Raw genomic sequence first — 14,693 nt, 5'->3', positions numbered from 1 at the left:
AATTATATCAAAACAAATTATACTGTCACGTATAACTAAAAAGAAGCAATAAAATTTTTTTTAAAAAGAATTTAATCCTCATTTATGGATAAATGGGTGGAATTGGAATTGGAATTCATGCTAAGTGAAGTAAACCAGGCTTAAAGTCAAGGATCAAATGTTTTCTGTCATAAAGCAGAAGCTGGGGTAAGGAGAAGAATATTTAAAAAGTGGGAGGGGAGCTTATGAAAATAGAAGATTAAATATAATTTTAAAAATCCCACAAAACTCAGCACAGTTGTAATAGAAGCAAAATTTGTCAACCTGTGTAATTATGAGTGTTATGAGAGGAAACAGGTTATATTAGGTACTTACATAACATTTAATGGATAAGATAAATAAGATGTGATCACAAAATGAAATAATAACTGTCATTTACAATAAACAGTAAGAAATCTTTGCTATATACTTATAGTATTTTTCTTTCTCTGTTTCAGTATTTTTCTAATGACTATATGTTGTTTATAATAGAACTAATAATCTATTTTTCACATTGAGATTTTTAGAAAGTAGGGTTCCAGTTATAAGAAAGTACAATAGGAGTTAGAGAACATCTGAATCTTAATGAATAGGATTTGGGTATGAGAAAGGGAGAGAACATTCTGGGTGAAGAAACCTCATTTATCACTTGAGGCCATAAGTAAATATAGCAGAGAATGAAACCAGACTTCAAGTCTTTGTGGCACTTATGTTTTAGTGGGGAGAAGTAAATAATAAACATAATAGATAAGAAAACATACAATTTTATATGGTTATAAATGTCAGGGAGAAAACTAAAACAGGAAAAGGATATAAGTAATCAAAGGCAGAGGATTAAAATTATAAATGGAAGACCTCTTGAGAACTAGACAGTTTAATTCATACCAAATACATGATGGAGTGGCCTGTTTGAATATATAAGGGGGAGGAAATACTTTACACAGAGGAAACAATTATATGGGCAGGCATACACATGCTTGCTTTAAGGAAAAACAAACTGGAGTAGCTGGAACAGATCATGTGAGTTGGTAGAAATTGGGGAGGGGAACAGACAGATTGTAGAGACATAGGCAATTTAAGGATTTTCGCTTTTTGTTTGTAAGAAAATGCAAAGCCACTGGAGAGCTTTTCAAGTAGGGGAAGGGCATGCTCTTATTAAAGTTTTAACAGTATCATTTTGGCTGTCTGAGAATTATCTGAAGGAACATAAGGGTAGAAACAGAGACCAGTTAGGAGACTTTTGGAGTAATGCAGGAAAGAAATAATAGTGGTTTAAATCAAGTTGTTAGCAGTTGAAGTGGTGAGAAATGGTTAGACTGATGTAAATGTTGAAGGTTGAGGCAACAAGATTTACTGGTAGATCAGGTATGGTGGGCCTGTATAAAAGGAAAAGAGTTAAGGATGGCCCCAAGGTTTTTGGCTGAACAACTAAAGAGATTGAATTGCCATTAACTGAGGTGGGGAAGACATAGGAGAACAGATATGGAGATTAGGAGTTCAGTTTTAGACAGGTTTGCATTTAAGATGCACATTAGACATTTCAGGAATACCCTTTGTACTATTGTAGACCAAGGCTAAGAGTTAGAGAGAAGAGGTTCAGTCTGGATATAATACATGGGGGTTGATAGTATAAAGATGAGGTGAGACTGACTAAGGTCACTGATGGAGTCAATATTGATTTTAAAAAAGGAGAGTCTAAAGGACTGAGAGACCTGAGTCACTCCAGTTTCAAGAGATGAAATGAAAACAAATCAGCAACAGACTAAAAAGGAAACACAGTGAGGGAAGATGAGAATGAGGAGAGTGTTGTTAAGTAAACCAAAGTGGCGAATTTTGTCAAATGTTGTTGATAAGTCAAATAAGGTGAGCATTAAGAATTGACCATTAGATTCCTTGGTGACTTAGCAAGAGCAGTTTTGGTGGCGTTTTGGGGTGAATGCTTGATTAGAATGGATTTAAAAGTATATGGAAGTTGAAAATTGTTCTTGAGAGAAGGCCAAAGGATTGATAAGCTTCAGATACAAAAGTAGAATTTGGTTTTGGCTAAGTTAACTCCGTGTTGAGGATCTCCAAGATGATCCCAGGTTTGATTAATCGCTGGGAAGAATCACAGGATTTGGCATAAAATTGTACTCGTGGTTTTTAATTATTAAGTGAAAGGACACAAAGCAAAATCACTGAAGAGAAAAGGTGCATGGGGTAGAATCTGGAGGAAACCAAGTACAAGATTCCAAAAGTTCTGTCACATTTTTCATTTAATTCATATAGCAATAAATTGTGACTTATGAAGAACTGCCTACGAGGTAAGCCCATTAAAGATTCTATGTCCAAGATTTTTATTGGGGGGTCAATCACATAGATAGTTGCTGCCTTGCACATACCAAAATTTCAGCCTGGAAGACAACAGGGGTTCAACATAAACCATATTGTTTAAGTACAGTGAACCATTCTTTTCATTTAGAGAATGGCAGGAACCCTCCTAAAATATAAGATCCCGGACTCCTGCTAAGAGCCATCCTTTCATGCCGACTGTTCTAAGGATAGCAGTGTCAGACCTACAGTGTTAAAACTCTTTTCTGTACAAGTAACAGAAGAGAAAGCTTATAAGAAGGATCAGTGTGGAATAGCTAGCAAACAAGATTTTTTTTTAAAAAGCAATACTTATTTTAACTTTACATAGTAAATAAATGTTGGGAATGCTGATTTATTTTTAAATCCAAACACTATAGAGAAATAATTCAATAAAATTTACTGACGTGATGAAATAGTATATTGCTATGACGGCAACAGTTGTCTTGGCTTTTGTGATATTTTTAATTTCAGATAAGCGATTTCTTTTACCTTGTACAATCAAACATTCTGGTAGACACCAAGTATAATTATACCTCAGGTTGCATGCAACATAACAATTTGATTTGCAAGATCAAGTATTTGGATTTTGATCAGAAAAACCAAAGAATAATAGTTAAAAATGGCAGAGCACACAATAGTATGCATATATTAATTGGAACAACATGAAAATGTATTTCTTATGATGGGTAATTATATAGTTTAATTTTCTATTAAGTTGTCCATTTGCAATAATACTAAAAAGATTTTTTTAGTATTCTTATTATGACACTAAGCCTTAATTATGCCATGGTGATTTTTTAAATAGGGTCAAGAATTTGCTCCAAAAAGTGTGGCAATAATTGGTCATTCTATGGGTGGACTTGTTGCAAGAGCATTACTTACTCTGAAAAATTTTAAACAAGATCTGATAAATCTTCTCATTACACAAGCCACACCTCATGTTGCTCCTGTTATGCCATTAGATCGTTTCATTACAGGTGAGTACTATTACATAAACACTAACTGAGGTTCCCATAGTTGTTTATGATTAAGTAAGCATATCTCTGTAGCTGTTTTCCTTAGGGCATGCTATAGATTTATCTAGGTATTAAGCAGCTCAATTGCAAATCAGCATCTTCCTCTCTGACCATCCTAATGTCTTTCAGCTTAGGCTTATAGTGGAAATACTATCAGTTTTCTCTTTTCATATTATCTTAACAAGTTTAACATGTGTTTTATAATCCCTAGATACTAGACTTTAGTTTAGTTATTCTTGAAAACAATTCCTGTCTCTTAAGATATGTGTTAACTTCTATGCTTTAACTATTCCAGTACTTCATCCAAAATAAGCTTATGTTTAATTAAAGCAGTAACAATGTTTAGTTTTTAATAGATAGGTATGCTAAGACCTTATATAGTAAAGTAGAATTGCTAATATTTATTGAACTCATATTTTTGGATATTGTGTTAAGAACTTTACCTGATGTATTATAACAGTTAATTTACTCTGTAGTCCTCCAAGTTAAATACCATTATTCTCCATCCTCCAAGTTAAATACCATTATTATCCATGTTTGTTAATGGATTAAAAAACAGGCTAAGATAAAGTTCTTACTCAAAATTATGTGGCTAGAATGTACTAGAGCCAATATTTGACCCTGCAGAACTTAATTCTGGGCCTGTGCTCCTAATTTTGCATGGTATACTGTCTCTTGAGGTACATTATTATAACTAAGAAATAAAACTATGGGTAATGTTATGTTGCAGAAAATTTTGAATGAACTATGGGAGTCTTTGATCTCTAAATTAAATAGTGATAATAAAAGTTACAGAATAAGAATTAAATGCCTATCTGAAATTTTTGTTAAGACTTAACTGCTTGTAGGAATATCATATGAGTAAAAGAAAATCTTTAGAAGGAATTCTTTTTCCTGGCTAGTAAATTTATACAATTTATTACCTATCAAAATTTTTCATTATATTAATTTTGATAAAATTTTTGTTTATAGTTAAGTGAGAAATATCCCCAAAGTCATTTTCTAAAGTATTCATCTTAATATCATAATATTGTCAAGGAATAACTTGTTTGCTGAAAGAATCTGGTATAATAGTTCTTATTCTGAAGCTCTATTTTCTGCATTACATTTAAAATCTTACCTGTAGAAATTTTTAATAACAAAAATATTAGTATTAAAAATATTTATTATTATAACAGTTATAAAATAATCACAGGTTTAAAAAAATACCAAAGGCTAAAAGTCACTTTGCTTGTCACCACAGTTAAGAATCCTATTAGTGTATTTTGCATGGGGTATGAAGATGAGCCATGTAGGTTAAATTAGAATGACTCAACATAAACATTTCAAAATATCATTTGAAGAATTAATTTTATTTGGAGTTAGGTTTTAATATTCTGAAGGATGGCAAAGGTCTATCTGTAAAAGGGTCAGTTGAAAGTGATTCTTAGGGTAAGATGCCTTTCCTGTAAATAGTAAGCCTCTTTTCATTCTGTTTTTTTTTTTAATTGCATTAAGTCAATTAGAATAAAAAGAAAACAAAGGACCTACTTCAAGAGTTTGTGGATTTTAAGTTTTTGAGAGAATTCCATATGAGTTTCAGAAGTAGATTTCCTGTTCATACTCTGGGGAAATGCTATCTTTAAATAAGGAAGGAGGTTCTGCACTGGGTTGTGTATTTTAGAGGGCCTTGCTCTGGCCTTGCCCTTCTTCACAGGGTAAGAAAGTTGCAGTCTAAGTAGACTGCCTTTTAGCTCATTCTTTTACTTTTAGATCATGATTTAAGTAGCCACACCTCCAGACTTTCTGGCCAATGTGCCTTAAGCCCACTTCCAGGACTCGTGTCGGCCTTTTTACCCAGTAAAAGCCAGCCTTGTTTTCCTGAGGGCAGTTATATACAATACTAAGCTTGGGATGTGGCCAAGCTATAACTTTGAAGGCACAGGTTGGATGTGTACACGAGGACATTGTAATGCAAGATGGAATTGCATTGGGAAGACTGAGAAAAGATAGCATAGCAACCTGCTCTCTTGTGCTGCCACAGTACAGTGTCCACTCCTCAAATGCCTAAAAATTCTTAATTTGACCCTGATCTTCTAGGTTATTTCAATAATATATTTGTTGAGGTAGGAACACAAAATATATTTAACAGTTTGTTAGCTAGATTGTTAAAATATTTAGATATATGTGTTTCCCATTGGTACTCTTGTCCCCAGGTGTTTCAGATGTTAGGACTGAGTTGGCTCCAGTGGTAGTCTGAGTAAATAATGCTGGGGTCTTTAATGAGCTTACTGTACCAAGTGTTTGAAGCCCTGGGTAGGATGAAAAGACAGAGTAAAAATGCATTAAGTTTTGATGATAAGAATTGAAAACTCCTCTGCCATGGTCTCTGTTTAGTAAAACTCTAAAATTGTCTTACCAGCCATAGACAAAGTGAAAAATTGTCTGCAGATTCTGACCTTTGAATTGCTTATTATGCTTAAAGGGTAGAATCCTAACACTGTAATTTTCCACTGCAGCATAATCCCAAGATTAATGGCTATGGTACTGTTGTGATAGATTATAGTCTAAGAACTTAAATAGTACAATATAGGGGTTGACCACAGGAAAGTTGCTAAGTCCTTGAAAACAGGGACAATGTCTTGATAAGGAGGGGTCTATTGCTCTTTTTAAAGCCTTATATTACTGGTAATTGACATACAAAAACTGTACATATTTAATGTGTGCAATTTAATGGGTTTGAACATATGATACCATGAAACCAACTCTACAAATGTTTACAACTATTTAGCAGAGTAAGCTTTCATCTTTGGAAGAAGTTTAGGGTTTTCTTTCTTTGTTGGACTTTGTGAGAAAGCATCATCCTTGTGGAAGACCACATGTTTGCTTATGGACGGATGGATAAGACTGATACTTTGGGTGTCTTTTTCTTTATTGAGGGGGATTAGCAACTCAGTATTTATACTGTCTCTTAATGGGGTAGCAGGAATGCAAAGAGATACCGATTTTTCTCAAAATAGAGAAATGTGAATAATACATTGTTTACAAACCAGATCTCTTAAGCAAAAATTAAGGTAAGTATTAGTATTAGAACTATAATTGAAAAGAATAACTGTTACTTTTCTCAATCTGTCTTCTTTATTCTCTACCAGATTTTTATATGACTGTAAACAACTATTGGATTCTAAATGCTCGACATATAAACTTGACCACACTTTCTGTAGCTGGAGGATTCCGGGATTACCAAGTTCGTTCAGGACTGACTTTTCTACCAAAATTAAGCCATCATACCAGTGCCTTATCTGTTGTGGTAATTATTTTTTTAAGAGTCTACTGAAATAGTGATATAATGGACACAGTGAAACATGAAAGGACAAATAAAATGTAGGAAATGGCTGCCAAGTTGGTGGTGTAGGCTTGCTGCATGTATGTGCATATGCATATATGACTCTTATTTATGAGGAACAATTGTTTCTTGTCCCAAATACAACATTGGTTAGAATTGTAACTATAAGAAAGTTTGGACTAAAGTCAAAGGAGTCTAGTTATATCTGATTCTTATATTATGTACAATATTAGAGAAATGGTAGACAAACCACATACTCTTGAATGCTAACCTTAATGAAGGTTTACTAATAGTTGAAGTATAAATTGAACCCTGATTAATTTGCTAGTTATCCTTCTCTGCCTGAACATCAAGTATTTGGTTTTTAACTGATATAGAGAACCTATGTGAAGTGAGCTGACATTTTCTTTTACAATTTCTTTCTTGGATATTTAACCTTGAAGTCTTCAGTTAAGATCTTAACTTCATAACTCCATATACACATCATCTTTAAATATAATGTAATTCTGAAAATAAAATCCTTAGATTATAGTCTGCCTGTTCCTTTTGCTTTGAGGAGATTATTTGTAGAAAGTCACTGTTTCATAGTTGTTCCTCTTCATAGATATTCTTGTTTATCTCATCTACTCTTGTCACACCTTAGATTGCTGTTCATTTATCAAATAGGTATTTACTGAATGCTTGCAATACACATAGCAAAAGTTTTTACACTATTCTATTACCACTCATTTTGTTATAACTGGAGGAATCGGGAAGTAGCAGAAACAGCTTTGGTATTGAATTGGTAATCTGAAACTGCATTATTGATGGCATGAATGTTTTCATTTGGTATTGAATATATTGAGCAGTTATTTGTAGGAAGTCTTTAAGAAACCAAATGTCAACTCTTTACTAAGCATACATAATTTAGTCATATAAAAGTTGGCATAACCTATTTCCCAGTATTGACCTGTAGTATGATGCTATATTGATATCACATCCTGAGACTTACTCTTTTAAGGAACTTTGGTCATTTGATAACATTGCATTTGAGACCTTTTGTATTTCTTTTTTTTTCCATTTTTTTTATTAGTTGTTCAAAACATTACAAAGCTCTTGACATACCATATTTCATACATTTGATTCAAACGGATTATGAACTCCCATTTTTACCCCGTATACATATTGCAGATTCACATCGGTTACACATCCACTTTTTTTACATACGGCCATACTAGTGTATGTTGTATTCTGCTGCCTTTCCTATCTTGTACTATCCCCCTCCCCTCCCCTCCCCTCCACTCCCATCTTCTCTCTCTAACCTATCTACTGTAATTCATTTCTCTCCCTTGTTTTTTTCCCCTTTCCCTTCACTTCCTCTTATATGTAATTTTTGTATAACAATGAGGGTCTCCTTCCTTTACCATGCAATTTCCCTTCTCTCTTTCCCTCCCCCCTCTCGTCCCTGTTTAATGGTGATGATCTTCTCATGCTTTTCCTCCCTATTCTGTTCTTAGTTGCTCTCCTTATATCAAAGATGACATTTGGCATTTGTTTTTTAGGGATTGGCTAGCTTCACTTAGCATAATCTGCTCTAGTGCCATCCATTTCCCTGCAAATTCCATGATTTTGTCATTTTTTATTGCAGAGTAATACTCTATTGGAGACCACTTGTATTTCTATATCTTTGATAAAAAATATTTTGCTTACAAAATTTTCCTAAAATTGGCTGTTGGATAACCTGAGTTTGATTTTATTGTTTTTAGCCCCCAGATAGTCTATATACATATATCTACATATATATTGACTTTTAAAAACCAAAAGTAACAATTTTTGAATGATTATCTAAGACCAGTTAAATGACATTTATGTTCATAGGGGCTAGAAAAATCATTGAAGATTGAGACCATAATTGGCTAATGCTATAATGTATCCATGTAATAATAATAAAAGTTTACATTTTACTTGTGTAACTGCCCTAGGAGGAGAGTATTTAGGTTAGTTGATTGTTTTACGTATTATAGGACACAGGCTGGCAACAGGCACCCCATCTTTTACTTCCAAGATTGCTCTAGTCATCATGGTTCAACTTGTAGGAAGGATACAAGAACATAGGGGAGAGCATAAGACCTAGCAATAGCACACATCACTTCTGCTCACATACCATTAGAAAAAATATAGTTAACACTTGAAAGCAAGAGAGGCCAAGAGATGTAGTCATGCTAGTCGTACAAGGAAAAAAAAGTAGATTTTGACATACATCTAGCTGTTTTCACTACAGCAGTCATGTGTTACCTTTGTGTTACCTTTCCTTTTTCAACTCTAAGGAAGTAAACCAGTTTTATATTCTTGATAATGGTAAATGTCTATTGGGAACTGTTACTCTACTGAGCATCTAATATAATCATAAAACCACAGTCAATTCTTGTTGTCTAATTTTTTAATAAGTTTTCAGCAGGAATTCCTAAATATATCAATGCTTATAAATTCAACAAGTAAGCTATAGATTCTTCTCACTTCAGAATCTGGAATCCCAAAGTACATTATTTACAAATATGACAATGACTCCTTACAAGTTATACATACCTGTCTTTTTTTAGTTCATTGATTAAAGAGGCATTTTAGGCCTCTGTAAATTTTCTTGCATCTATATTGTTAGTCTCCTGTTTTCATGTTGTTTTGACAGATGACAGCTCATTCTGTCTTTGATGGTGCAGAGAGAAATGCTGTAAAAAATAAAATCATAGTTATTTAATGAGCCCTTATTGTTTGTATTGTCTGTTATTCACAGAGAGGTCAATACCTGTTGAAAGGCCCTTTAATTCTGGAAGGGTGCTATATACATTTGTTTTAGTCAGCTTTATCACTGCTGTGACTAAAAGACCTGACCAGAACAACTGTAGAGGAGGAAAGTTTATTTGAGGGTTCACAGTCTTAGTCCATAAACAACCAGTTCCATTCCATTCCTCAGGGCTTGTGTGAGGCTGAACATCATGACGGAAGAGTATAGTGGAGGGAAGCAGCTCACATGATGATCAGAAAGCAGAGAGATCTCCACTTGCCAGATACAAAATATATACCCCAAAGTCATACCCACAATGCCCATCTCCTCTAGCCACACCCTACCTGCCTTCAGTTAATCCCCAGTAGGGGATTAATTCACTGATTGGTTTAAGGCTCTCATAACCCAATCATTTCTCCTCTTAACCTTCTTACGTTGTCTCACACATGAGCAGGCTAATGCTATAATGCAGGACACCTCACATCCAAACCATAACAACATTGTTAAGGAATCCTTCTTTCTAAACATCATTTATGTTGTTTAGGAGTCTTTTCTTTTTATATCTCCAACCAGATAACTATACAACTATACTTCCTAATCCATATAGGTTTTGTTTTGTTTTTCCTAAAATAAGTAAGCCTGGACCCCACTTACAGAAATCTGATTTGGTTGTTTTAGAATTGTGATCAGGCATATTTAATTTTTAAAAACTATTTTAAAGCATTTATTTCTCAGGCACCCTCCTAATTAAAGAGTCATGATTTTGAATCTTAGTTAAAACTAAAATTACTGAAATATCTTTTGTAATCTATTTCATAAACTGATTTATTAAAGAGTCTTAAACTCATCTTCTTATTAAAAGTAATTAAAAAGTTAGATGTTAAATTTCAGTACAGAATCTATGGATGCTTTAATAATTTTTTAAATTAATTAATTTGTTCTAATTTGTTATACATCACAGCAGAATGCATTTCAGCTCATAGTACACAAATGGAGCACAATTTTTCATTTCTCTGGTTGTACACAAAGTAGAGTCACACCATTTGTTCTTCATATATGTACCTAGGGTAAGATGTCTATCTCATTCCACCATCTTTCCCACTCCTTTAACCCCTCCCTCCCCTTTCCCCTATCCAAAGCTCCTCCATTCTTCCCATGCTATTCCCCAACCCCCATTATGGATCAGCATTCACTTACCAGTGGAAACATTTGGCCTTTAGTTTTGGGGGATTGGCTTACTTCACTTAGCATGATGTTCTCCAACTCTATCCATTTACTTGCAAATGCTATGATTTCATTCTCTTTTAATGCTGAGTAATGTTTCATTGTGTATATATACCACAGTTTCTTTAAATGGATGCTTTAATAATTTTTAAAGGTAATTTAAGCTTGACTAACCAGTAATGACATTCAGAGTTACATTATTTTATATAAGAAATATCATTATATTATTTGGATCACCTTTTATAAGATGTATCTTTAAAAGAATATAATACAGTGAAACTAATACTGTGTTTCTAAATATTAGCTTATAAGAATGTCAGACCTTTCAGAGAATAACAAATGTGGTTTTCTTAAGTTTGATTTTTTTCCCCCTTTCTTTTCAGAGTTCAGCAGTGCCTAAGACCTGGGTCTCAACAGACCACCTCTCTATTGTGTGGTAAGTTAATATAACATTTTGGTGATTTGTCATGGTCCTCTTTTCTCATCAATGCATTAATTAGTTTTATCGTAAATAAATAAGTCTGTGGGAGAAAGATTAATTTAGGGATTTAAAATTCAAAACTTGGCTCTTGTCTCAGTTTGACCATGGTTCCCTTTAGAGTCTATAATATTATCTCCTAAAGAATCAGTATCCTTAGTTTCAAAGGAAGCTAAGCATCAGATACTAAAATTTTTGAGTTTATCATAGTTTGGCAGAATCAAATCTGTCCTGGCAGGACATGGGAAACCAAGTAGAAATTAGATTTACTCTTGATGTAAGAGAAAAAAAAAGATTAAATATGGATCAAAAAAGGGGCAGATTCTAGTGTCTCTTTATGTTTTGGGTTAAAGATTCTCTTAAGTGTCTTCTGGCTAGGTAAGCAGTAGTGTCTACAGAACCACACAGAGCACACATATATAAGAATAGGGCAGACATGATATATCTGTAGCTAGGAGTTAGGGTAGGTGAGGATATTAAGTGAAGACAAGTACTCTGATAGTTCTGTCAAACATTATGGAAGATTTAGTTTGCTTTATTTTAATAGGTTTCAACTTAAGATATATGCTTAACAAGAATGATTTGTTAAATAACTTTTTAGTTTGCAGCATTAAAGGAAACTGAAAATCTTCCATTAAATAATAGAATGCATATTTGTATCAAGAAGTGTATATTTTAAGGAAGTTTCATTCATAACGATTTATTCTTTAGGTGTAAACAATTGCAGTTGACTACAATTCGAGCCTTCTTTGATCTTATTGATGCCGATACTAAACAAGTACGTATTTTTAAACTAATTCTTATTTCAGCAAAATGAAAGCTTTTGTTATAGCAATGATTTAATGCATTTTTTTACATTGATGAAAATAGAAGCCTATACCTTGTATCAATTTTAATAAGGACCAAATGGGAATATCTTTTTTTTCCTTTTTCTTTTTTTTTTTTTGATCATACTTTGACCACTGTTTTTTAAAGCCCCCTCCACACATACTATTTGTTTATTTAGCAATACTGGGAATTGAACCCAGGGGTTCTTTACCATTGAGCTACTTTAAATTCTATTTTGAATTTAGGGTCTAAGTTGCTGAGGCTGCCCTTAAACTTGTAATTCTCCTGCCTCAGCCACCCAAGTCACTGGGATTATAGGTGTTCACCACTTTGCTAGGTTAATAATAATAATAATAATACCAGGTTAATCATCATCATCATCATCACCACCATCCTTTGATCAATGTTAATAACTCAAAATGCAATAAAAATGAAAAAGTAAAAGAATACTTTAAACTTTCCCCCAGTTTACCCCTTCACTGTTTAAAAGTCTGATATATATCTCCTTTGTTTTTTAAATACTTATTACAAGCTATTTTATAATATTTTTTCTTAGTATTGTAAACATCATTATTTATCTTATTAGATATTTTGGACCATGTATTTAAACAGTGTCTGCTTCAATTGTGTTTTTCACTGCTGTGACTAAAAGGCCCAATCAAAACAATTGTAGAGGAAGAAGTTTATTTGAGGAGTCACAGTTTCAGAGGTCTTAATTCATAGACATCAGGTTCCATTCCTTGGGGCTTAAGGTGAAGTACAACTTGATGGCGGAAGATTGTGGTGGAGGGAAACAGCTCACCTGATAATCAGGAAGCAGAGAGAGAGTCCACTCTCCAAATGGAAAGTATATACCCCAAAAGGCATGCCCCACAGGGACCTTCCTCCCCCAACCATGCCTACCTTCAGTTGCCACTCAGTTAATCCCACTCAGTTAATCCCATTAGGGGATTAATTCACTGATTGGGTTAAGATTCTCATAACCCAATCATTTTTCCTCTAAACCTTCTTGCATTGTCTCACCATGAGTTTTTTGGGGACACCAAATATCAAAACCATACCGTGTCTTTGTAGGGGACACCTAAATTCAAAATATACAGGGACTTTAGCTTTCTGATAAGATTAAAATATGTTCATTTAGTGAATAAACCAAGCTCACAAGAACTTAAAATGTGTGTCTGTATAAGTTGAGCCTGTTCTATAGTGAGATTTCACAATTATAAATTTACCTCTTAAAATAGGTGATTTTTTTCAGGTTGTTCAATTAGAAGAATATATGGAAATCATAGTGCCCTTTATAGAACATCACTTTACTCTTTCTTCTCTTTCTTGTCTGCTAGCAGATAAGTAAATAGTGGCAGACACCAAGGATTTTAGCAAAATTTCTTTTTTGTGAGTTGGAAACAGATTGCCATTATTCCTCTTAAATAGCCTTTACCTCAGGTCATCTTGCAGTATCTCACTGTTGCATGGAAACATATTTTGAGAACCTTGGCTCTTGACTTCTCCTTTGGAGAGAAAATTTTACTATTTTTAGGCAATCTTTTTCAAAGCATACAGTCCAGATATTTTTGGAGTCTCTTTCCTAAAGTCTTCAAGTCTTGGTGGCTTCTCTCAGTAGGTTTCTAGGTAAAACTTTCCTTTATCTTTGTGTCTTAGAACTTTTCTCCTGTGGTAAACTTTCTTGAGAGATAGGGAAAAGTGTCTGTATTTTTTTCTAAACTCTTCAGAAGGCTAAATAACCACCATTAGAATCACAGATACTTAGTTTTCTCTTAAAGATCCAAGTGTTTATGTTTTACCAAATTTTAAGCCAGAAAATTTCATATTAGTGTATAATATTAATGGATATAGTGTATTTATTGAAGTAAGTGAACTTCATGGAGTTGACACTGTGACTTGATCCTGGAACACAAACATTTTATGGTTGGTTGACATTGTTTTCATTGTGAGGCTTAACCAGCAGAAGTTTTAAGCCTCCTTGACAGAGTACAACTAGATACAATAATTGGATCAATTAAAATTTCGAAACTAGTTGTATTCAAACTGACACATGGTAGGAAAAACCTTATGCCAATCAATGAAAATCAGCAATACTTCAGACAGATATATTTTTAAATAAAATTTTATAATTTATTTTAATAAACAAAACCATATTTCCAGTAATTCCTAAGATGATAAAAGAAGTCTTAACACTTATATAAGGTAGTTTCCAAGGAAAACGTTGATAATTTGTGTTTTCTCTATTGCCCAATGGATTCTTTGTTGTGGGATTGCGGCTGGTCTGAATTTGGAAACATGTTAAGGGCTTAGAACAGTGCCTAACTCAGAAATGTTGGCCTTTATTATTATTACTTGAAATAATATTTGGTATTTAATATTATTACTCGAAACAGTGTTTCATTGAACTATCATGGTATGATGGAATGTGTTAATATTTATTCTAGATTACTCAAAATTCCAAGAAGAAATTGTCAGTTTTGAATCACCACTTTATAAGACATCCTGCAAAACATTTTGAGGAAAATCCATCAATAATTTCTGATTTAACAGGTTGGTGGTAATAACATTTTAAGTAGAAATTTTCATTATTGTTATTTTTAAATTTGTTGTTGGCACACAAAGTATTTGAAACTAATACATCAGATGTTATCCTAATATTTATTAATTTTCTTTTGGTGATGCTAACGA

At 33.3% G+C, this 14,693-nt stretch overlaps 1 protein-coding gene across 1 annotated transcript in view; it reads left to right on the top strand.

Annotated features, from left to right (window-relative positions):
• Positions 1-14,693, top strand: part of Pgap1 (post-GPI attachment to proteins inositol deacylase 1) — a 68,947-nt gene that overhangs the window by 15,346 nt on the left and 38,908 nt on the right. The window contains exons 4-8 of the mRNA XM_026408852.2: positions 3,176-3,347; positions 6,518-6,675; positions 11,080-11,132; positions 11,886-11,952; positions 14,450-14,555. Coding sequence (XP_026264637.1) covers positions 3,176-3,347; positions 6,518-6,675; positions 11,080-11,132; positions 11,886-11,952; positions 14,450-14,555 — 556 coding nt within the window. The remainder of the gene's footprint in view (positions 1-3,175; positions 3,348-6,517; positions 6,676-11,079; positions 11,133-11,885; positions 11,953-14,449; positions 14,556-14,693) is intronic.

The sequence above is a fragment of the Urocitellus parryii genome, chromosome 1, assembly GCF_045843805.1.
Source record: "Urocitellus parryii isolate mUroPar1 chromosome 1, mUroPar1.hap1, whole genome shotgun sequence".
Taxonomy (NCBI): Eukaryota; Metazoa; Chordata; class Mammalia; order Rodentia; family Sciuridae; genus Urocitellus; species Urocitellus parryii.
The sequence above is the reverse complement of the archived record's forward strand: the minus strand, read 5'-3'. Positions and strand labels throughout refer to the sequence as shown.